At 42.7% G+C, this 25247-nt stretch overlaps 1 protein-coding gene across 1 annotated transcript in view; it reads right to left on the bottom strand.

Annotated features, from left to right (window-relative positions):
- The window catches only part of LOC126095578 (uncharacterized), a 277083-nt gene extending 253159 nt beyond the window's left edge, over positions 1-23924 (bottom strand). Inside the window, exon 1 of the mRNA XM_049910354.1 lies at positions 23248-23924. Within this exon, the coding sequence (XP_049766311.1) occupies positions 23248-23427 (180 nt within the window). The 5' untranslated portion in view covers positions 23428-23924. The remainder of the gene's footprint in view (positions 1-23247) is intronic.
- Between the last annotated feature and the right edge of the window lie 1323 nt (positions 23925-25247).

Here is a 25247-nt window from a genome sequence, read left to right as displayed (position 1 = left end):
GAATTAATCACAACTCGCCTTTGTACCTGCGCACGCCGCTTGCGGAGCTCATTAGAATAGAAGCTGTACTTGGGTTAGTGGCTAGAAGCGCCCAGCACACGACGGGGAACGACCGAAACTAACATGAAATGTTTCGCTAAAATCGTACAATGGAGCCTAGCGTCGGTGAAATATCATTACTGTATCGCAGTGCATAGTTATCTTTCTAGTCGGCTGAGAAATTTAAATGAAATCAATAGTTGACAAGAGAGTAAGAAGAAAGAGAATTTAAGGTGTATGCAGGATACATATTAATTCTTTTGCAGAGCATAAAGGCTTGGAAGATCAGTTGAAAGGAATGGTCAGGGTCTTGATAACCTAAGGTGATTATTAAGGAAGTAAAACCAGGGTAATTAAGAGAATTAGGTTAGGTAATGAGAGACTAAAAGCAGTGAACGAAGCTTGTTGCTTGCACAGACAAAGGTAGTTCATTATGGTCGAAACAGAGCGAATACAAAATGCAGATTGGCAATAGCAAGAAAAGTGTTTCTGAACAGATTTAGGCAGAAAAACATAGCCGGGCGATGGCCAAAATAGAGGGGCAATATTTAAAGACTTGCAATATCAAGAAAAGCGTTACGGAGAACGAGAAATGCGTTAGCATGGAATGCAAAAGGATTGTTAGGAACTATTTCCAGAAGGTGCAAAATCCACTATTCAGACTAAAGACCACAACAAAAACGCAACAGTTTCAAGAAGTGAAAAAAGTTTTTATTGTTAACTGCTTTTGAAGTTGTGCAAAACAATAAAAGAAGAGGCCCCAACTATACAATGCGACCTGAACGTTTTTTTCCATGCCATCGCACAATATTACTTGGTCGTTCAAAAATGTAATACTTATCAGATTCACAAATAAATTCTATCTTTACTCAGGTTGTAATACACTGCTTTACATGTTTGATCCAATAGAATCGAAACGATAAATTTTCCAACAAGAACGCCAACCGAAGATAGTGCGCACCCTGGAAAACATCATAATGGACAATTGGAATTTAGAAACAGCCTTTACAATTATCTTCATTGTTGACACTCTGACCAACACCTGCATATGCATTAATACTATGCAGTTCCCAGCATGATACATGACGGAAGATATTTCGTGTAATTATTTCCCCTCTCTCCTCTTTTATTCGCGAGTGTTGGGAGGAAAGAATGACTGTCGTAAGTCTCCGTATGAGACCTAATTTCCCTGTTTTTCTCCCCTTTATCTTTTCAGGAGATGTTTGTGGGAAAAAGTGTTCCTTTATTCTTCTTGAAACGTACGGATCGACACTTCCGAAGTAAACGTCTCGATGTTAACACAAGCCTTTCTTCTAAGCGTCTGTCCCTAGAATTGACTGAGAATCTCCGTGATGCTGTTGCACTTGCTTAACCGCGAAACGCGTTGCTCTTTTTCACATTTCCTCTATTAATCCTATCTCGTAGTATTACCTTACACAACGTACAACCAATCTGTGTGTATCCTCGTAGAACAAATTTTCCACATGTAATGATGAACTGATGGCGACAGTTTCAATCACTTCCTTACCGACATGAAAGCTCTGCACCCTGCTGAATAACTAGCTACGCAGGAGATAGATAAGCGAAATTATTACTCAGTTATTATGTTCGGATACTGGTATACTCACGCTGCTACAAACTGATGAACTTATTAACAGACACTTCTCTTTAATGCTCACAGACATGTTTACATCTGTCGTTCATCATGTAGTCTAGAAACGGATCCTTGGTTAAATTTTACCTACGACTGCCATTAATTCTATAATAATTGCTGTAAACCCCAGACACTCATTACAACACTGGTCACAGCCAGATTAAAAAACGAATTATATTATCCGTAGTCCGTACCTTTGCACACGAGATATCTGTAATCAGTAAGGGTAAGAAGGATTTATGATTGCGAAAGTCGATTTAGCCTTCTGGACTGTAGCAACCTAAAGTTTATATTACTTAAAATCGATTAGCTTATAAGGTCCGTATTACAGCGTCAAAGATTTTTTGTTAAATATTACAAAATACTGCAGGCACCCTCCATATTTTATAATATACACTGCCGTCTGTGAAAAGTACAACACCGAGAAGGAATTACTGAGTGGCAACATGTAATCTTTTCGGATGCGTCCCGCTTCAAAGTGTCCTACATTGATGGCCGATACATGTCCGGCGGTACCGTGGTGAGCGCAACCTGGAGGGCTGCATAGCCGACAAAAACCAGGTGTGATGGTTTGGGGCGCTGTTGGTTACAACAACCGATCTCGCCTCGTACGTATTGCGGCCACTTTGAACAGCAACCGGTACCTAACGGCAGTTGTGGAGCCTGAGGTACTCCCCCTGCTTCAGGTATCTCCACAGTCCACATTTCAACAGGACAATGCCCGGCCACATATTGCGAGGAATGTAGAGGCCTTCTTCGAAGATCGACAGGTACCATCGCTTCCCTGGCCTGCACGTTCGCCAGACATGTCACCCATCGAACATGTCTGGGATATGGTTGGTCGGCACCTGGTGAGTCACAGTACTCACGGATTTGTGCGCTCTGATACAAACTGTGTGGAGGGAAATCCCTCAGGAATGTACTCAGAACCTTACTGATTCACTGCCACGGCGTATAGCAGCTCCAACTGCAGCGCGTGTTGGCCACACGACATACTGAAAAGTAGTGCTCAGTGGACATGTACAGATTCCAAAAGTTAATCAATTGTTACTTGTTATGTAACTAACCTGTGGTATTAAATTAATTGAATTCATGCGTTTCCTTCTCGGCGTTACAATTTCCACAAACGGTAGTGTATATCACAAAAGTACACCAGTTCACTGCCAATGATTCTATACAGTGGCTTTTGTAAAGGATTTTCAACACAGTACTAGGTAACACAAGTGATAGCTTAAATGATACGGTATACTTAAAAGCAATGCACAACATCAAGACGTCACAAATTAGAATGTGACATGTAGGAAGAAATAAAGATATTAGTACCTCAGAGATAGATATGAAGGTATCTCTTATTCAGTCTACGCCAGAATAAAAAAAATTAAAAAACGTTAAACACCGTAACATATTTTTCTAATACTCATAGAGAAAGAATCTGCATATTGGGATACACGTATGTGATGTAAATTCATCCGTTCCATCGCAGTCTGTGGAGCCGTGAAGTCTGTAATAAGAACTGATTTCCTCCCAGCCTGCAGGCTGAAGCACCTGGCGATGGAGAATTTACTTTCCATTCGTTTCAATCTCATGCAGGACGCGGAACAAATAGAAACCTTTATGACCGTGTGTGCGGGCTGCAATTCCTATAATTTACACTCTCCCCTCCTCGCATGCGATGTGCTGAGGTGCGAGCAGAAGTTTCCCACCGCGCTCACCACGCGTGAACCGTAATGGCTGCTCCGGAGAAGAACTACGACTATTTTCTTGTGCTATCATCTTTTATGACGATTTGCACATGTGTGGAATAAGGATGCCGGTCGAGAAGAATCCACTGCTCGAACTCACCTTCTCTGGGCTATTTCCTTAGATGGCAAGGAAGGTGTCATAGTTTCTGAAAATATCACGTTAGTGAATAACCAGAACTGAAATGACTCTATTAGAAGAATAAGTCATTTTCTGCGTAATTTCTTCAATAAAGCAGTTTGCTACTGACTTTTCTTGTTCGAATCTCCCGATTACTAAGTGAAATAAGAAATGGAATCCGTCACTCGTAATATTTGGTCCAATACAGTAACCCTAACTATAGTGGTTACTTCTGTCAGGAACCATATCAAGAACGGAATCTGCATTCCCTGCATATCACTATTAAGAGTTCGGCATCTTTACAGTATACCGTTTGTTTGAAATGTGTCTCCATCCATCCACAGGTAAAGTGTACCAGGCACACAGTTCATTGACTTATCTTTCTTTCCCATAAAGGATCCGTAACTAAGGACAGCAGAACGCTAGAGCGCACGCTATAAGATATTTTTCTATCTACAGTCCGTTAAATTTCAACTACAGTTCTATCAATAGCCCCAAGGAGCCAGAAAAATTTACGAGTAAGTTTCGGTTGTATAACCTAAAATCAATATTATCGCAGCACCTAAATGTAGATTACATACTTCTTACAAACAGCAACTTCCGAGAGCCTGCTTTATTTTGCTGCATCACGAAGGAAAGAAAATGAAGAGTACTCTATCACTTCTTATAGCTTCGGCTGATCCATCTGATCCTTGAATCCGATATCCTTTCTACTTCGTGGAGCAACATAGTTGGAATGCCTAGATTATTTTTAGGTTAATGAACTGATTTCGATGACAGGTTTAACCATAACGTTAGTTCTGTTTAAGACCACTGACATTATTCATAACATTCAGTAACCTACACCAGAGCTATTCCTCTCACATATTTTCCCACACCATAAACAGAACAATTAAAACACAAAGATATCCGTCGATACAATAATTTCACGTTTGGAAAAATACAAGTGTTAATAATTTCCAGAACCATCGCAAAATCAATGAAGTCTACCGAACTGCCCATGAAGTTCGCTGATAAAGTTTAAGTTTCTTTCCAAATAATTAGAAATGGAATGAAAGCAAACTGCAGGAATAAATATCCCTGCGTGACTGGATTGTGGATTCCGTGCTTTTTGTAAAACGGTTATATCGAAGGTCACTATGGGTCTTTGAGCGGGCAGCCTATTTCCTACCTGTCTTGCCACAATCCAAGATTGTGGTTCGTTTATAATCAGGGACGATAAACGGTTAATTCATTTTAGGTTTGAGCTATTAATCAATGTAAAACTTGTTTTTTCCCTTTTGATTGCCCCTTATAAGCACATTCGTAGCTAAAAGAAGAATGTATCACATGTGCAGGTCACAAACTGCTAACACATTTAGTGGTGAGTAATTACCCACCTTTCCGGCGCTACGGAGGCGATACAATCGTAGGACCAGAACAATAGAAGCAACACGATTTGTGAACACAGCCAATCCGTTATTCATAGGCCGGCTCAAATAATGAGTAATTACTTCGAGAAACAATAGAACAATGAGCTTCCGTGACCGAGAGATAGCGTCGAAATATTCTCGGTTCTATTGGAGCTGTGTTCTATTGAACCCCTTTTATTTCCGACCAAGTAAACGCAAGGAGTGTCAGGTATATATATATCAGTCGGGGTTCTCCCAAACACTGTATTCCGAAACTTTTGACGACATTCCTATCTCAGATTCTATCCGCTTATTTTACTGACACAATACGTAGTATTCTGCCGAAACTGCATATTACTCATCTTGTTCCTGGCGGAGTTGTATAACTGTAACAGAATTTTCTTACCTTTTCTCTCATCGAACTCTCTCTCTCGCTATTCTGCCATATAAATTCGAAACAAGCGCCTAAAAATTGATATAAATTGTTATATAGCAAGACACTCACTGTAAACTCGTCTGCATGTACCGTAAATAGCGTTATATATTACGGTTCTTTAAAACTGCACTACTGGGGTATCATAGTGACTGAGCAGTATGGACTACGAAAGTAAATCTAAATTTGTATGACATGGTTAGCTGGAAGCCCTTCAAGAAGAGGTGTTCAGCCAACTTTGCCGATTCCCACGCCCTTAAAGTACCCGAGCTTTCCGACCGGTGGAATGGAACCCACGGTTAAACGCGAAATCCGAACCATGTGTCGTTCCTGGCATGTCTCCAAGTCCTTGAGACGGAAACGTTAGCGTCAAAGCCGAGTCAAAATTTCCGGTGTCTGACTATGATAACACCCCGCGATCAATTAAATCCAACATCTTAATTGAGATCCCTAAAATAATTATAAAATCAGTTTTTAAAATAATGAACTAAAATGTAATCTTAAAGACAACTGGTTTACAACCTCCCATCTCACACTGTACTACTTCACGGCCAAGCCGGAGATGGACCATTGCGGAATTGCCTCGTACAATACGACACGCCACAATCTACGTGTACTATACAGTATCCGAAGTGTTATTCGATTTGAGTTATTGGAGGGCATAAAACATTCCGAAATCCACAACAGAAGGAAGGTTCATTATAGAAAGCGTCCGAACGAATGGAAAAGTTGAACAAATAACAAAGGTCACTGACGAACTGCACAGTGGGTGAAAAATGAGACACGGAAGTATCAGATCTGTACTAACAGGCGCAGCATTGCTGATGAAATTCAAGCGGAATTCAAAATGGATTACGGATGTTGTATCCCTGTTTGGTGCCAAAGAGTATATCCAACCATCACATGCGTGTGCGGTGGACTGTTCCTTAGGTTCATTTGAACAATGGTACCAATGAAGGAGAAATGTGACAGGCACACCATTACATACCAGACAGTAACAGACAATCGCTAGAACTGAAGCACCCGTCGTCTCTAGTCGACGACAAATTTCAAGACTCAAGTATCCACTGGAAAAGTCATCCTGACGATCTTCAGTGATGTTAACGCTAGGAATATATATACAGAAGAAGGACCAAATTTGACCAGTGGTTAACATAACCATGTATTTATAGGGAGATGGAAGCTTCCCTTAAGCCTAAAATGGCTCTGAGCACTTCTAGGGGACTGATGACCTCCGATGTTATCATCAGTCCCCTAGAACTTAGATCTACTTAAACCTAACTAATCTAAGGACATCACACACATCCATGCCCAAAGCAGGATTCGAACCTGCGACCGTAGCAGTCGCGCGGTTCCGGATTCAAGTGCCTAGAACTGCTAGGCTACCGCGGCCGTGTTCCCTTAAGCCTGATATCTGGGGACTTCCGTCAGAACAAGTTACTCTAAAGCAACGCACACTCTCATTCATCTTCACGTACCAAGGAGAAATTAGTCAATTTCAAATTACGGCCTGGAGACACGCACTAGTCTGGTGTTTCTGAGGATGGATTGTAGGAGATTACGCACCACGAAGAGGTCATGGAGGCGGTGGAAAGATGGCAACTAATCATGACAAACCATTCCGGATGGCATCCGTGAACTTGAGATCAGATGTGCTGGCTGTGTTGCAAAATAATGTAACGAAATTTTTAGCGACTAAAGTTGAGTTAGTTCATGTAACTTAATGATTCGCTCTCATACGTTGTTGTGACCAGAAAACTGGAGTTTGTTTTTCGGAATTTACACATCACAGGCGAAAGAGCAAAGGGGCGATGCTACAGTACTCTCAACTGAGCGGCCATCACTCCATCTCCCCCCTCCCCCCTCGTTCACAAATTCTTCTCTTTTCCAATGTACAGGGATACGATGGAGAAAATGGATTCACTACAGTTCTAGTTACTCTTTGTGAATAAAATTACTGTCCTGTGTTATACAGAAAGCACTAGTCCAGTCAGTGGAAAAATTTTGACAATCGTTTTCTGTGACTGATTTTCTCTTTCCATTTTCTTCTTTTCTAAATTATAGGTAAATTTTGAGGAAATGTGTTACACAACTGCAGAATGGTTTTCATTTTATTGAACGTCACAATAAGAACATAGCTGTACTTGCTGCTGTAAATAATTTTATGATGTCCGAAGATGATCAGATGATTGATTCAAATGGTTCAAATGGCTTTGAGCACTATGGGACTTAACATCTATGGTCATCAGTCCCCTAGAACTTCGAACTACTTAAACCTAACTGACCTAAGGACATCACACAACACCCAGTCATCACGAGGCAGAGAAAATCCCTGACCCCGCCGGGAATCGAACCCGGGAACCCGGGCGTGGGAAGCGAGAACGCTCAGATGATTTAAAATGGCAGTTGATGAAGACTGCTACCGTGCGCAACTCTCGGATATTCTGAAGTATTGACATTTACCATATATCAGTTCTATTTTCTAATGAAAACGTTACAAATATCATTATGTATACAGCTACCGGACAGTGAGATCCAAATCCTGCTACTGATTTCCGTCGACTATTACTAACAAAACTGTACATGAAGAGAGAGATTGGAATACATCCAGCAAATAATTGAGGACGTAGGTTGCAAGTGCTACTCTGAGATGCAGAGGTTACCTCAGGAGAGGAATTCGTGGCGGGTCTCATCAAACTAGTCAGAAGACTGATGACAAACAAAAAACAAAAAAGTTACTAAGCGTGAGACTGCCGATGGAGTACACATAGTTTAAGTAATCTCGTCGTCTTTCCATCTCTGATGCAAGTCAATGTAACACGAAGAACCTCTGCAAATATAACCATCCCATATACTACTGTAATGTTTTAATTTCTGAAGTCCTGATTCCGCGTTATCCCCTCATCCCTCTATCGCAGATTTAATGTCCTGCTGAAACAGGAAACTTTCCTCGTAACTTTGTTATCGTACAGAAGACACTGCCAGTTTCCCTTCATCCTCTTCTAGTGCTGCTCTCCTTGTCTTCTTGAATATGCTAGTGATAGAACGGTTTGATTTCTGACTCACTATCCATTTAACTCAACACCAGTCAACTCTGAACATGAACTATGAAAACTTAGGCCGTACTAAACAGAAAAAACGAACACTGATATCATAATAATTTTGTAAAGCAATTCTATACTGACTCTCTCTTCCAAGTCTTGTCTCAAAAATTCGATAACTAATAAGAGATTAAGTTGGAATGTCCATACAAAATGTGTTACCATGAAACCACGAAGTCATCACGAATACTCAAATATTGTTTTATTAAAAAGATTTCAAAGTGGAAATTTTCTGCTGATGTAGTTAAAATACGTATTTATATACATCTTAAAGTTTTGTACAACTAAAAATTCCTGTAACGTTTCCCTATGCGGACTGAACATGCTATTTAAATAGAAGGTGATATGACGCCTATTAAACCCACAAAGTTTAGTTTTGTTGATTATAAACTAACATAGTATTTTACAAGTACTCTCTCAGTTCAATTAAAAAACATCCAAATCATACAATCTTCTTTTCATAATTATGATGAGGTAACACAAAAATTATACCGGGTGATCAAAAAAGTCAGTTTAAATTTGAAAAGTTAATAAACCACAGAATAACGTAGATAGAGAGGTAAAAATTGACACACATGCTTTGAATAACATGGGGTTTTATTAGAACCACCCCATATTGCTAGACGCGTGGAAGATATCTTGCGCGCGTCGTTTGGTGATGATCGTGTGCTCAGCCGCCACTTTCGTCATGTTTGGCTCCCAGGTCCCCAGACCTCTGTCCGTGCGATTATTGGCTTTCGGATTACCTGAAGTCGCAAGTGTATCGCGATCGATCGACATCTCTAGGGATACTGAAAGACAACATCCGACGCCAATGCCTCACCATAACTCCGGACATGCTTTACGGTGCTGTTCACAACATTATTCCTCGACTACAGCTATTGTTGAGGAATGATGGTGGACATATTGAGCATTTCCTGTAAAGAACATCATCTTTCCTTTGTCTTACTTTGTTATGTTAATTATTGATATTCTGATCAGATGAAGCGCCATCTGTCGGAAAGTTTTTGAACTTTTGTATTTTTTTGGTCCTAATAAAACCCCATGTCATTCCAGGCATGTGTGTCAATTTGAACCTCTCTATCTACATTATTCCGTGATTTAGTCAGTTTTCAAATTTACACTGACTTTTTGATCACCCGGTATATGAAGATAGTAACTGCCCTCGAAAGAAGAGATACCATTGATGATCATTGATTCACTAGAATAAATGATAATTAATTGGGACCCTCAGCTGCCGACATGTGTTGTTGATATACCTCGACGGGGACAGCTAAAAATGTGTGCCCCGACCGGGATCCGAACCCGGAATCTCCTCCCTACATCGCAGATGCTCTGTCCATCTGAGCTTGGAGGACACAGACGCATAGCGCGACTGCAGGGACTTATCCCTTGCACGCTTCCCGTGAGACCCACATTACCAACTGACCACAACCTACATACGTAATGTACTTAATAGATATTTGCCCATACACTCATTACTCGCGCTCACTAAGGTGACGATAGCCGTAAGAGTTCGGGCAACCTGTGCGCATTCTCACAGACGAAGGTCAATTGCCAGGTAGTCTTTGACTATATATGAAGACAGTAACTGCTCTCGAAAGAACTGATACTCCTACGGGTATCGTCAACTTAGTGTGCGTGAGTAATGAGTGGATGGGCAAATATCTATTAAGTACATTACGTATGTAGATTGTGGACAGTTGGGAATGTGGGTCTCACGGGAAGCGTGCAAGGGATAAGTCCCTGCAGTCGCGCTGTTCACCTGTGTCCTCGGTGGCTGAGATGGGTAGAGCGTCTGCCATGTAAGGAGGGGATCCCGGGTTCGGGTCCTGCACGGGGCACACGTTTTCAGTTGTCCCCATCGAGGTATATCAACACCCGTCGGCAGCTGAGGGTTCCAATTCATTATCATTTACAAAAATTATAGTTTAGACAGGGAAGTACTCGGGTAGCAAAAGTTAAGGACGAAAGTAACTGTGGCAGGGTGTGTCACTGCCAAGTAACATAAGTTGTACCATACATAAAAAGAACTATTGCAGTATAGTATAGAAGGTAACTGAAGTAAATATGCGAAGAGACGAACGGAAATGGGACATTTATTTAAAAAAAGTAATTACACTAAAGTCACCGCAGGTAAGGGGGGACGATTCTTACTAGGGTGCTTCATCACCACGGAAGGCAACGCATGCTCTGCAATGCACTCCTTTTCAGGCCTTGAAGTCGGTAAAGAGTTCTTGTGGCAGGGAGTTCCATTATCCCACTAGCGCGGTTGACAAGTGCTGGATGGTCATTGGTGTATGTGGAGGTGCTACAGTGCGTCTCCCCAACGCACATCACTCGTACTCTATGGGGTTTAGGTCGGAGCAATGTGCAGACCAGTCCATTCGCCGAATAGAATCCCGTTCCAAGAGCCCCTCCACTTGCGCTACTCGATGTGGACGCACATTGTAATCATTAAAAATGTAGTCAGGGCCGAGGGCACCCCTCAAAAAACTCTCGTGTCGGTAGGAGTACAGTGTGACAATAACGCTGAGCGATGAATGTACCGTGTTCTGGAGGCCAGTACGCCCACACAACATTATTCCTTCCCACACAATTGCAACGATAGTGGTCGTCGATGCTAGACGTACCCGCACGTCGAGATGAGGAACAGACTATTCGTCCGGCAACAATGCCGAACAAAAGCGTTTTGATGGTCTCTTTGGGTATTTCTTTCATTTACCTTTGCTACTACGCTGTAGCAGTACTTTCTCTGTATGGTCATAGTTTCATCGTACTGTGTTGCTCGGAAGCGACACATCATGCGACAGTTATTTTCGTCCTTGTTTTTTTGCACACAAGAGTACTTGCACGCAACGGAGATGAGAAGACGAAAAAGTAATTGGAAAAATGATTTTATGAAAACGTGACGTGCTAAGGTAAATTATGTTTCTGTATACTGCTCGTGGTGCATCTAATTGTTATTGTAGGAAGTTACAATATATCGGATAATCATAATGACTGACTATGAGGAAAATATCTACGTACACTGAGTTTCCAAAGTATAAAAACGGTGGTGGATCAATAAACGGTACAGCTTTGAGTGTTTCAGATGCATATGTTATTAAAAATAAAATAGCACGTAGCAGTGAGTAGGGATTGCTGGTCTGTTCCTAAGGAACCTTTTACAAAGCGACTTTCTCTTCTTAATCGACTGCTGGAGGCTAATATGTCTGCTGTAGCACATCTGGCGTGTTGGTTCAAATGGATCTGAGCACTATGGGACTTAACTTCTGAGGTCATCAGCCCCCCTGGATTTAGCACTACTTAAACCTAACTAACCTAAGGACATCACACACATCCATGCCCGAGGCAGGATTCGAACCTGTGACTGTCGCGGTCCAGACTGCAGCGCCTAAAATCGCTCGGCCACTCCGGCCGGCAACAGGTTGCATTTAAGATAAATCAGAATCACTTTGTTTTGCTGATGTCCTGAATTTTTCCACCAAAAATTACCAAATGAGTGCGTTTTATTAGTGCGCTCAGTCTCACCTCTCACATGTGGCTGTATTTTATTTTATTTTAGATCGGCTGCATCTTTGCATGGGTTACGCGAAATGTGTGTAGTGCAGTTTGGCACCTGAACGGTAAAAGTGGGTTCACGACGGAGCGGCCTGGTTACATAAAATGGATGTATAAGGACGGAATTAGTGCTAGTAATGATAACTTAATTTATTAGGGATCGAATTCATACTATATGTTCTTGACAAAGGTAGTATGATAAAATCCTCACACTGCTAACGTATGATAAAAAATTTATCGTCTACATATTTCACATTAACAACATTTGTTTGCTAGACATAATTTTAGGTTGGGAGATAAGCTCGTAGAGTTTCTGTTTTGCACCTTCGTATTCCGGTTGCAGTGGGTTTATTTATCGATTGTCGTGTTGTATCTGTAATTCAATGTTTCTGTATAACTTTACATACTGTCATTTTGTCATCTGGAAATAGTGAGTGGAGCTGTGTACCCTAGGAAAAGGAGTGCAGTTCGTAACTTTTCCGACATACTCTATGTGACCAAAAGTATCCGGATTCCTGGCTGATAATGACTTACAAGTTCGTGGCGCCCTCCATCGGTAATGCTGGAATTCAAAATAGTGTCGGCCCACCCATAGCCTTGATCACAGCTTCCACTCTCGCAGGCATACGTTCAATCAGGTGCTGGAATGTTTCTTGGGGAATGGCAGCCCATTCCTTACGGAGTCCTGCACTGAGGAGAGATATCGATGTCGGTCGGTAAGGCCTGGCAAGAAGTCGACGTTCCAAAACATCGTAAAGGTGTTCTATAGGATTCAGGTCAGAATATGTGACTGTCGTGTAACCACTCCGCCACAGGCCATGCATTATGAACAGGTGCTCGATCATATTGAAAGATGCAATCGCCATCCCCGAATTTCTCTTCAACAGTGAGAAGCAAGAACGTGCTTAAAATTCAATGAAGGACTGAGCTGTTATAGTGCCACGCAAAACAACAAGGGCTGCAAGCCCCCTCCATGAAAAACACGACCACACCATAACACCACCGCCTCAAAATTTTACTGTTGGCACTACACACGCTGGTAGATGACGTTCACCGGGCATTCGCCTACCCACGTCCTGCCATCGGACCGCCACATTGTGTACCGTGATTCGTCACTCCACATAACGTTTGTCCACTGTTCAGTCGTACAATGTTAACACTCCTTACACCAAGCGAGGCGTCGTTTGGCATTTACCGACGTGATGTGTGGTTTTATGAGCATCCGCTCGACCATGAAATCCATGTTTTCTCACCTACCGCCTAACTGTCATAGTACTTACAGTGGATCCTGTTGCAGTTTGGAATTCCTGTGTGATGGTCTGGATAGATGTCTGCCTGTTACACATTACGAACCTCTTCAACTTCGGCGGTCTCTGTCAGTCAACAGACGAGGTCGGCCTGTACGCTTTTGTGTTGTATGTTTCCCTCACGTTTCCACTTCACTATCACATCGGAAACAGTGGACCTAGAGATGTTTAGGAGTGTGGAAACCTCGCGTACAGACGTATGACACAAGTGACACACCATCTCCCGATTACGTTCGAAGTCCGCGAGTTCCGCGGAGCGCCCCATTCTGCTCTTTCATGATGTCTAATGACTATTGAGGTCGCCCATATGGAGTACCTGGCGGTAGGTGGCAGCACAATGTACTTAATATGAAAAACGTATGTTTTGGGGTTGTCCGGATACTTTTGATCACATAGTGTAGCATGTAGAAGTGGGTATAGATGCTGGTCTTTTCCTAAACGAAACTTTTGTACGAGCGACGTTCTCTCGTTAATCTACAGCTGACGGCTAGTATGTCTCTGCAACACCTCTGGAATATTATTCGTGCATTTAGTCTCGCCTGCCATATGTGACTGTATTTTATTTTATTTTACATCGGTGATATCATTGCACGGGTTATGTGAAATGTGGGCAGTGCAGATTGGCACCTGAACGGTAAAAGTGAGTTCACTAGGGACCGACCTTGTTACACGAAGTCGATGTATAGTAAAGGAATTGGTACTAGTAATGATAATTTATTAGTGACCAAATTCATAGTATATGTTCTTGACGAAGGTAGTATGCTAAAATCCTCACACTGCTGATATCTGAAAAAAAAAGTTTCGTCTAGACATTTCACATCAGCAACGTTTGTTTGCTCGAGATAATACTAGGTTGGGACGTAAGTTCGTAGTGTTTTTGTTTTTCATGTTCGTAATCCGGTTGCTGTGGATTCCTTTATGGACTTTCATTTTATATATGTAGGTCACCATTTTTATATGAGTTTACATACTGCCATTTTGTCATCTGGAAATAGTGAATGGCGCTATGGACGCTAGAAAATGGAGAGTCGTGGAGAAATCCTAACATTTCTGACATATTCTTCTGTTTTCAGTCTAACAGAGAGGTGACAGCAGTAGAGGCAGACAGAAACACTTGCACTGTGTGTGGGGATAATGCTACTGGACAGAGCACTGAAAGAAAACAATTTTCTCGTTTCAAGGAGGATATTTCTAACGTTACTGACTCTCTAACTTTAGGAAGACTTTTGAGGTTTGATGAAGGTCATTTAAACGCATTAATCGACAACGATCCATGTTAGTTTACAAAAGAACTGGAAAATGTGATGAACTGTGATCAATTCACCATTGTGCAGCACTCGCATACAATGGGGAAGGTTCAAAAATCGGGTGCATGGATACCGCATGCTTTAAGCCAAATTCACAAAACATCAAGTGGCTATATGTGCATCTCTGCTTGCTCGTCAGCATGTGGCTCGTCAACAACACCGACAATTTCTATACTGTATCCTTACCGGTGACGATAAATGGTGTCTTTATGCTAACATAAGCGAAATAAAGGCATGACGGTGTTTAAACAAAGCAGCACCACCATTAACAAGACCTGTGTGCATCCATAAAAGATACTGTTAGGCATCTGAAGGAACCACAATGGTGGTGTAATATGAATTGCTTCCCCGAGGTGAACCCATTGCTGCTGATATTTATTGTCAGCAACTGAGACGTCTTGCACATGCAGTCCAAGAACAACGACCACGAGGACTGCGTGGAATGTGATGCTGTTCTACCATAACGCATGCCCTATTCTCCTAGACTGACAAAATACACTATACGGGAGTTGCTTTCCGCACCAACCTTATTCACATGATCTAGAGCCCTCACCTTGTCACCTTTTCCACACTCTATCGTAAAAACTTCAAAGAAATTCAGTTCCAGATCCAAATGCGGTCTGAACATGGCTGGAAAAGTTCTTCACCTCAAAACCACATGATTTCTACAGTCACAGAATCTAAAAGTTACCCCAGAGTTGGCACACTGTTGTAAACAGTGAAGGAGAACGCATTATTGATCACTAAAGTCACTATTATGTGTGTCTGTTGTTTTTATTAAACTTATGAGAAACCAGTATGAAATTGTGCACCAACCGAATAAATTCAGTACATAAAGAGCGCGCAGAATATCGTGGCCGATAGATGTGTAGTGGTTGAAGGAGCATGGGAAGAGCATTAGTGGTGAGGATTGCGGGCGGGCCGTCAACGCGCTGTAGGGGAAATGCCGTGCGCTGGAGGGGAAGTGCCACTCTACATTGAAAGTTATGCTCTTATTTCTTGTAAATATTAAGTGGAGTACTTCCACGCCCACACTTGCATAGTGACCATCGAAAGAGAAAAATCTGTTTCTCCAAAATCGTTAGAAAAAGATTTCAAGGCTTGTGCCTCAATTCTGTCAGTGCAGCGCGTCGCCACCTTTGCCAGCCGTCCGAAAGAGTGCAGACAATGTCGGCTTCCCCTTCCAAACGAATGAATGAGCTCACCAAGCCCTTCGGACGAAAATTCGTCACTGCAGACCAGCAACTGCGGACAACCATACCAAACATTAGTTAGAAGACAGTAAATAAATAGCGCACTTTTATTACAGCTGTTGGGTCCTGTTTTCTTGATAAGTGGTAAGCAACATCAAAAACGATGTATCTCGTTCAACAGATTTGATATATTCCCTGTCGAAACAATTAACAGTTATTACGACGACTGTTCAGAAAGTAAGGTCCGATCGATCGCGAAATGGAAACCACAGTGAAATAAAATTTTTTTTATCTGCAACAGTTAGCCATACCTTCCAGCTACCTCTCTAAACAGTCACCGCTACAACGTAGGCATTTTTCGTGGAGTTGTACCAACTTTCCAATACCCGCCTCACAGAAAGGAGCCGGCTGTGCGTTCTGCTAATTATCTACATTAGTCCACAGCTCGTTGTCTGTGCCAAAATGTTGTCTTCGTAGCCAGCGGTTCATGTGAGCAAAGATGAAACTAAGAAGAAGCCAGTTAAGGGCTTTATTGTGGGTGATCAAACACTTCCCATCGAAGACGTGGCAGGAACATCTTCATTTCCCCTGCAGAATGCGGCTGAGAATTGTATTGAAGAAGGAAAGGCGTGACATTTATGTTATGTGTGCTGCATTTGCTTTAGGCATTTCTAAGTGATCACTTTGCACTCTGAAAAGAGCAACGTGAGTCTATCGACAGGCACACTAAAGACACTGCCTAACACATCTGTGCAAAGTCCGATCTGATTTTCACAGTGGTTTCCATTTCGCGCCAAATCGGACCTTACTTTCCGAATATGCCTTGTATTAAAACGTTTTTCATCTGTTTACGTTCGTATTTAGACACAGTACAGGCTTTTCCTTTGTCCAGATACTGTTAAACGTAGGTACATTGTTGCTTCCAGATTTTTTGGTCTCTCCCCCGGTATAAAATTGGTAGGAAAAGTATCAAGTCCTCACGCAAAGTTTTGTAACAAGGCTCTAAAACAAAAGTTCAATAAATTAAAGATAATGAAGACACAAAATCCACTACTACAACATCTGTGAGAGCAGTAAGAAAAGGTTCACTTTCGTTGTTAGCAGACGTCGATGCGGTCCCCTGTTGGTACTCACGAGCAGTCCTCAGCACATTCGGGATTCTAGAATGGCGCGGTCAGATGATCACTGACGTCACTGCGTCTCTCGCGGCAGATTTACACGCAAGCACGTGACACGCACCCGCCACGAGTAGCCGATTTTGACCAGAAAATATCTCGTATACAATGGGCTTCAAGAAAAGAACATTAGTGATTAACGTCTCGTCGAATCGAGCTCGCAGCGTTTTAAGAACAGTGAGGAATATCGGCCGTGCCCTTGAAAAGGACCCATCCTGTAACTTGCGTGGAGCGGTCGGTCTAGGCAAATCACGAAAAACCTGAAACTGGATGACCATATGTGGATTTGAACCGTCGTCCTCCCGAATGGGAGTTCAGTGAACTAATCACTGTGCCACCTCTCTCGGTGCGGACATATGGAGAGATCCTGGTCGAGACCTACGAAAAAATGGATTTTCTTTTAAATAACTTGCATTTTTGAAGTATTTAGAGTATGACTGAATAAGGATTTTTTTGATCGTGGAAGTGTTTTGGAAGTTACAGCGTGTTGAATGGAAACATGCGCCGACCGAAATGCAGGCAGCTGCAGGCGCTCGACGGATTAGTTCACGAAAAGATTCGACCAGTATACAAATTTCTGTCCAGTAAAGGTTTGCTTTGAAGATATACAGGTGCCAATACAGAAAACGACAACGAGAGCTTCAATATGTGCATCTGGAAACAGGAACAGTGTTGGCTTCGAAATTATTTAATGTCAATGACGCGTTCCACCATTTTAGGGCAGCATCAGACTGCGTAAAAGTAGCTGGATATGAAACCCATGCGTCACAGAGGCATTTAAAATGGAAAATGGACGCAACAGTAACTGGATAATGCCCCCGTAAAATCATTATGCTGCGGGCGGCTCATACTGCCTTTACTTTTGTAAGCGTAGTCCTATTTTGTACTACTGTGACGGTGTTACCTGGTGTGTTCAAGGTTCACCTTGCACTTTATGTGTTTATACGATGGATGGATTATATGTCCATTTGTTGTTGCGTACATTTTCCAATTTATATGGCTATATGACGGATGGTTTTCATATCCAGCTGCTTTTACACAACTGATGATGCCCCAAAAGGGTGAAACGCAACCAAGGCTGTATTTATTCTGAAATAAGAAAGAAAATTATAAACGTCGCCCATTCTTCGCAACTCTCGACCAGAACTTCCCCTTAAAGGTGGTCAAACATGTAACTGCAAGTTTGACAAGTATGCATGCACAAGCATTTAGAGCAATCATGCACAAATAACCATCAGTCCACACAGCGTGCTTCCACAGTCATTAAATTGTACTTCAAATTATTGGAGATTTTGAGTCGCCGATTTTCTTGTTTGGGCCATCTTCGCAGTCGTGAAAAAAAAAACGAAGAAGTTTCCCTTACATTAAGTTATTGTGTGGGTTGAAGAGATATCGAAGATTAGTTTAAATAGTGCAGGGTCAATAGAGAAACGTATTTTAACCTCCCGCCTCTTGTAACATCACAGATTAAAATCAGAACACAATTGTGAGAGAAGCTATAACATCACACAGAAATATGAGAGCAATATTGTGATTTCTCGCATGTTGAAGACGCTAAAAAACATCGAATACATGCCTACACTCATCAGTAAGGGTGGTCTTATGAACGTTGTCTTATGAAACTCATCTTTCCTTGCTTCAGATTAAGAAATACTTTCACTTTTTTCCTTCCTTCAGTTGGTTCTGGGAGAATTTTCCTACCTGTAGCTCACTCTGGAAGAATTTATCTTCTTAATAACGTCATGTCCCTCTGTGACATGGTAAGTTGCTCTATATTTTGTAGAAAGTGTAACATATGCAACATTCATCTTTTTCCTAGCCTGATATAATTCCTATGTAGGAAGGCTGGCTTTCATAGAGTCAAATAAAATTTTCCAGTAACGCATAATCGATGTGCTTCACATTGGTCGAGACAGAACCACTAAGAATACTGAATCATAACTTACGTTAACTTGTACAATCACATACGCTGTGTGTAGACAAACTCAAGGAAATACGAGACGTTGGTATGCTCCCACAAACTTGGGTAACTGGAAGTCGATGAAGCTTCAGGCAGCTTGAACAGTCCAAATCACGTACGGTCATAAACGCTTGTACTAACTGCCTGTCATGTTTGAAATTTCGAGCGTGGCCACCTTAAAGGCAAAACGCTCAACTATGGCGAACGAAACGTATTAATTTCCGGGGTAATATCACCGCGAACGAAGCAGATAACAAATACTCTGGTATAAAATGACTCTACGTCCACATTCATTCTCTGAAAACCACCGTTCAGTGTGTGGTAGTTGGTACTTCCCACTGTGGTAGTTATTAATCTTCCCCATTTCCATTCATGTACAGAGCGCGGGAAGAATGACTGATTATACGTCTTTGCAATTGTTCTAATCTTGTCTTGGGATCCGTACAGGAGCTATACGTAATGGCTTGTGGTATGTTTCATGGAAACCTTTCAGGGGATGCTTTGCGTCTATCTTCAAACGTCTGCCATTATAGTTTTTCCAACATCTCCATGACGCTCTCCCATGGATCAAACAAATCTATGGCATTCTCCCTGTCCTTCTTTGTATGTGTACTCTAAAACACACACACACACACACACACACACACACACACACACACACACGCACACACACACACAAAGACGCACCACGAAGGATTATCCGAGTAGGGTGGAAATAGATAGATATGATGTACATGTTCACAATAACAGATAAATTACAATTTCAGAAAAATTGGATGATTTCTTCAAGAGAAAAAGCTCCAAAAACTGAGCAGGTCAAAAATGCGTTGGTCCACCTCTGGCCTTTATGCAAGCAGTTATACCGCTGGGGACTGATTGATTGTGTTGTTTTGTTGTCCTCCCAAGGGGTATTGATTGTCCTATTGGAGTGTTGGATCATCAGAATCCTGAGATGGTTGTACAGTCCTGCCCATAATGCTCCAAACGTTCTCCGTGAGAGATCCGGGGACCATTCTGACGAAAGTAAGGTTTGGCAAGCACGAAGAGTAGCATTACAAACTCTCTCTCTATTGGGACGGGCATTATAGTGCTGAAACGTAAGCCCAGGTAGGCTTACCATGGACAACAAAACGGTGCATAGACCATCGTCGAAGTACCGCTGTGCTGTAAGGGTGCCACGGATGACAACGAAAGAGCGTCCGTTACGAAATGAAATGGTCGTATGGCGGGCGACACCCAGGTTGGTATCACAATGCTGTCCAGAACGTCTCCGCGTATGTCTTCGGCGTGGAATCCCATTAACTCTAGTACAGTTGTCTTCAGTGATGAGTCCTGCTTCGGACTGAACCCCGATGAGCTGCGAATCATCATGGGCAGGGCCCTCCAACCACCTCGGGATTTTCCCGACGTATCGCACCAATTAGACAGAATATGGCACGGTATCCCTTAGCAGGACATTATAATAGCTCTGAGCACTATGGGACTTAAGATCGGAGGTCATCAGTCCCCTAGAACTTAGAACTACTTAAACCTAACTAATCTAAGGACATCAAACACATCCATGCCCGAGGCAGGATTCGAACCTGCGACCGTAGCAGTCGCTTGGTTCGGCGCTGAAGCGCTTACAACCGCTCGGCCACCGCGACCGGCTTAGTAGGACATCCAGCAACCCTATCAATCAATGCTAAGGAGAATAAATGCTTGCATAAGGGCCAGATATGGACCAACGCGCTGTTGACCCTCTGAATATGTGAAGCTCTTTCTCTTGAAAAAGAAACATCAAATTTTTCTGAAACTGTAATCATTTTTTTGCCTGTACATGCAGATCACATCTATTGATTTCCGCCCCAATCGGGTAATTCCTTCTCCGTGCGTTGTCTCTTTTGTCTTAAAGTGTACGTTCAATACCTTTTGCTAACTCTCTTTGGTAATAGTTACATACACATTAGCAGTATTGTAGGACACGTCACACTCGTGTTTTGTAAACAACATCCTTTGATTACACTTGAGACAGTATTCTACCAGAAGACTGCTCCCAGCTTTAGCTGCTGGTTGAGCCTATGTGATGGTTCCATTCGATATGCTCATCAATCGCTACAAGCAGGTACATGTATGGGATGATCGAGCGAAGAGCAAGCCCAAAAGGAAATGGGATTGTCACATGTCGTCTGGTGCTTGCTAAGACTTTTGAGAAACCAGATCGTTTCTTTAATTGTCTCAGTTACTCATGTCTAGAGGCGGTACACGCATTTCCTGCCACGATCTACGGTCTGGGAGTGGGACCGATGTGGGGATGGCAAAATGCCCTGCTTGGAGGTGTGTAGGAAATTACGCGCAATTTGGGTCGTCGCGCCCTGCTCTGCACACGTCGTTAGCGGACGATATTAGGCGGTGTGTATGTGTGTGTGTGTGTGTGTGTGTGTGTGTGTGTGGCGATTAGGTGGGCGGCCTGAGTCAACAGCGTGGACCCCCGCGAGCCGCGCCAAGGTTGCGCAGCGCCTGCGATCAATGACTCCGACGGCGATTAAGATGGCAGCAGCCACGAGGCAGACTCCTTACCAGACGGACCGCCGCTGCGCTGCGGAAGCACGCGTCGGCCTGCATATCTCGGCTGACCAGTCCTCACCCATAGACTGATCGCTTCTGTCATTTGTTTTTCGTGGTCGCCTGGTGGTGCACTAATAGCTTCGTAAGCTTATTTCGCGAGTACGCTTCCTTCTTCTCTGCTGTGCGCTATACCCTTATGTCTGCTGCATTTTTAACTGCTGCAGCTGCATTTCGGAAGACTAGTAATATTGTCCTTGCTGGGTTACACCGATGTGGGTGCTGCGCGAAGAGGGAACGGAGGAATTCTGGAGGGAATCCATTTCTCATATGGCCACGGGTGAAACAAGTCGTTCTGTACCGGTATGCAGCAAGGCTTGATAATCAATCAAAACGCTGCACATTAATTCTCTAGGACAGATCCTAGCCTCGTTACAATGACATTTCGCAAAAAACGTTTTTAGTGTATCAACTTTTAGAGGCGCTACGCAAATCCATCTAATCATAAACTGTCAATGTAGTTCTTCTTTTCATGAACTAATATAAACTGTTTTCTTCTGCTGTACCATTTGTATTACTGTTATATCTACTAGTCGTATCCCATAGTAAATGTGTTTTCATAACAAGTCTGTTCTTACGTAAACAATGATAAATATTTCTTAAAGGACTGCAGAAATTATTTCACAGTTGCAATTTCAACCTTAAAGACATGATTAAGTGATAATTTTGCTTCACAAGATGTCAAACTTTAAAATCCTCCGACATGTTCTGAAGCAGAATTACCGCTTAGTAATGGATTTAAGACGAATTGAAATTATGATTTCAATAATTTGCACATTAAACGGCAAATACGACGTCCTTTAAACAATTCTACATGACTGTGAACCTCAACCATGAGAAGTTACTTAATGGTAAATATGTACAAAGCCTAGCTGGAAGTGAGGTGGCCCTGTCTTTCCAAGATAAATAAATAACTGAAAATAAACATTTCTTCAGCTTCTTACAATGCACACAAGTAGATGTCGAATAAAAAATGAAGAACGTTTTCTTTTTCACGTAGAGGCTTCTACTACAGTAACAACATAAATTAATTTTTTTTAAATTTAAGTCTTTATGATTGTTCATTTTCTATATAAAAATATCTCTGTAACTTTAACCAATAGCAAAATAAGAGGGGTGGGGAAAGATAGTTGTTACTAAAATTAGAGGCAGTATGTTAAAGGGCTGATTGGTAGCATTGAAATATATGTTGAATGCTTCAATAATAATGAACAGATAAAAGAAGCAGATGTACGTGTCCTACAAAAACAACTTAAGAAGGTCAACAGGCTAGAAAAAATGACTAAATAAATGTGCATCTGCAGCAGCTATAACAGTAACGATCGATTTGAAATAATGACGACCTTCAGTACATAAGATATATTCCTGTTACGGGGAAATTTTCTACTTAACCGTCTTGATGGAACCGAATACTTGCCACCGATGACTGCATGTTGTGCTGTAAGCCCAGAGATATAGAAGTGTAACATTGTTGCAATCTCTCGTATATGTATTTAAAAATACGAAACTATTAAGAGTTGCAATAGCAATATTTCTTTTGCTTTACTGCTAGTCGATTACAGCGTTGTTTTGGTGAGTTTCGTTTTACAAGGTGCTGCTCTCCTCAGGAAGCCACACCCAGAACTAGAGCATGCGACTGGAAGAGGATGGGCGACTCACCTCTTTCAAGCATGTGGCCCTGCAGTGCGCAACGGTCAGCGGTGACCAGGAGGGATCATCAGCTCCACCACCAGCTGTCCCGCCAAGTTTCTTCGGCGGTGGGCCGCAGGACGTCATCCGCCAGAGCGAAATGGAACAGACCAGCAGTAACACCGGCGCACACGCCCCAGGAAACGGCATAGCTACCGTATTACTTTTCTCTTTTGACGATGGAACGGTTATCGGTGGAAGACCTGTATCGGCTACTTAAAAAGTTAAAAACGCCGCAATAGCCGCCTGTTTGGACTCCACCCGCGGCACAAACATTTAGTGTGGGAAGTCTACATTTAAGGCGAACTCAGTAAATAGTTAGTAGAATGCTTCGAGTACTATACCACAATGACCAGCAGGCATACTGAGAGGAAGAAAGACTTAATCAGCGCCGTAGGCCAAGGTAAGTAATTTTAAAATTGCTTTTAAAGGGTGAGGTCACCATCTTTTGATTTTTAAACGTGGACGTTAGAGAATCAGAACAAGACGAGTTTGTGTCGGGAACACTGGATGCTCAAACCGGAGAGGTACAGCTAGATTCACGGAGCGCTCGGAACTGATAAGGAAGTGGGTGAGACCCAGAAAACACGAAAACACCGTTGAGCAAAAAAAAACTGCAGCGCCCGCGAGACACGCCCACCGCGGCTTCCGCGCGCACACTGCAGGGGCCAGCCCGGCTGGGCCGCGGCAGGGGCCGGCTCCCCCCTCCCTCCAGACAAGTCTCCCGTGACGTCACTCGTCACGTGACCTACCGCCAGCCGCGCGCCGGCAGGTTGTCAAGAGTTGGGTTTCGCAGCGGCGCGCGCGGCATCGACCTCGCTGTAATCGGCTGTTATGTCCGTCAGTGGAGACGAAGATGGATGCGCGACCAGCACGGCAGATACCGGCCGACAGGTGCCCCGCGCAAAATCCGATGAGAGAAAAAAAGTTGCTCTCGATTACTCGGACCGAATCTGCACCAAAACGCAGGAGAGGCGCATTCGCTTGTCTGCGACCCTGGAAGTGACAATCCTCTCTATTGACCTTCCCCGCTGACTATCCTAAATACAACAGTAAACTGCTGGAAATAATATGTAACAGTATCTTCAGCAATTTCGAAACTCGCAAATTTTTACACTTTTGATACGCGACTGTGGCAAATGTCTTACAAAAAGTAACAATTTTCTCACTGCTTTCGACGACCTTAAACAGGTGTCAAAATAATGATAACTAGATTAATCGAGAAAGGAATGGATACAGTGCCTAAATAACGCCATTTGGCTGTCTTGACTAGACACAGGATAGACAAATAACGTCCTCGCCAGTTAATAAATGGCTGGCTATGAGCACCATGGGACTTAATGTCTTAGGTCATCAGTCCCCTAGAACTTAGAACTACTTAAACCTAACTAACCTAAGCACATCACACACATCCATGCCCGAGGCAGGATTCGAACCTGCGACCCTAGCAGTCACGCGGTTCCGGACTGAAGCGCCTAGAACCGCACAGCCACTGCGGTCGGCTCGCCAGTCAATAAACCTACTATTTTAACGTCTATTGATGTTGAATTTCTGTGCATGTGGCTCGAAGTTAGTGGACAGAAACACTTTTCTTACTGGTTAGTAGTCATAATATTTTAGTGCCTGTTCATGTTAAATATCTAGATATGTGGCTCAACTTTCGACTGGTATGGCAGATTATAACGATCTCTTAACTGTAGTGCATATGAGAATTAACAGCTCGAAAGTTTTGTCTTGCACTGACTGGGGAGCTATCTCTAGAACCTTCTTACATATGTAAGATCAGTTAATCGGGAGCAAGATGGAAATTGGCTTCTCATTGTGTGATTCCGTTCCCACTTCACCACTGTGTAGAATCACCACCTCATTATACTTGTGGAGGCTGCTTAACGATACTCATATCTGTTGTCGATGCGTAACAGACGATAACCACACTCGTTGCGCGACAAATACTCTTAAGTGGCCGATAC

Source organism: Schistocerca cancellata, chromosome 8, assembly GCF_023864275.1.
Source record: "Schistocerca cancellata isolate TAMUIC-IGC-003103 chromosome 8, iqSchCanc2.1, whole genome shotgun sequence".
Classification (NCBI taxonomy): domain Eukaryota; kingdom Metazoa; phylum Arthropoda; class Insecta; order Orthoptera; family Acrididae; genus Schistocerca; species Schistocerca cancellata.
Note: the sequence above shows the minus strand (reverse complement) of the source record. Positions and strands in the feature narration are given on the sequence as shown.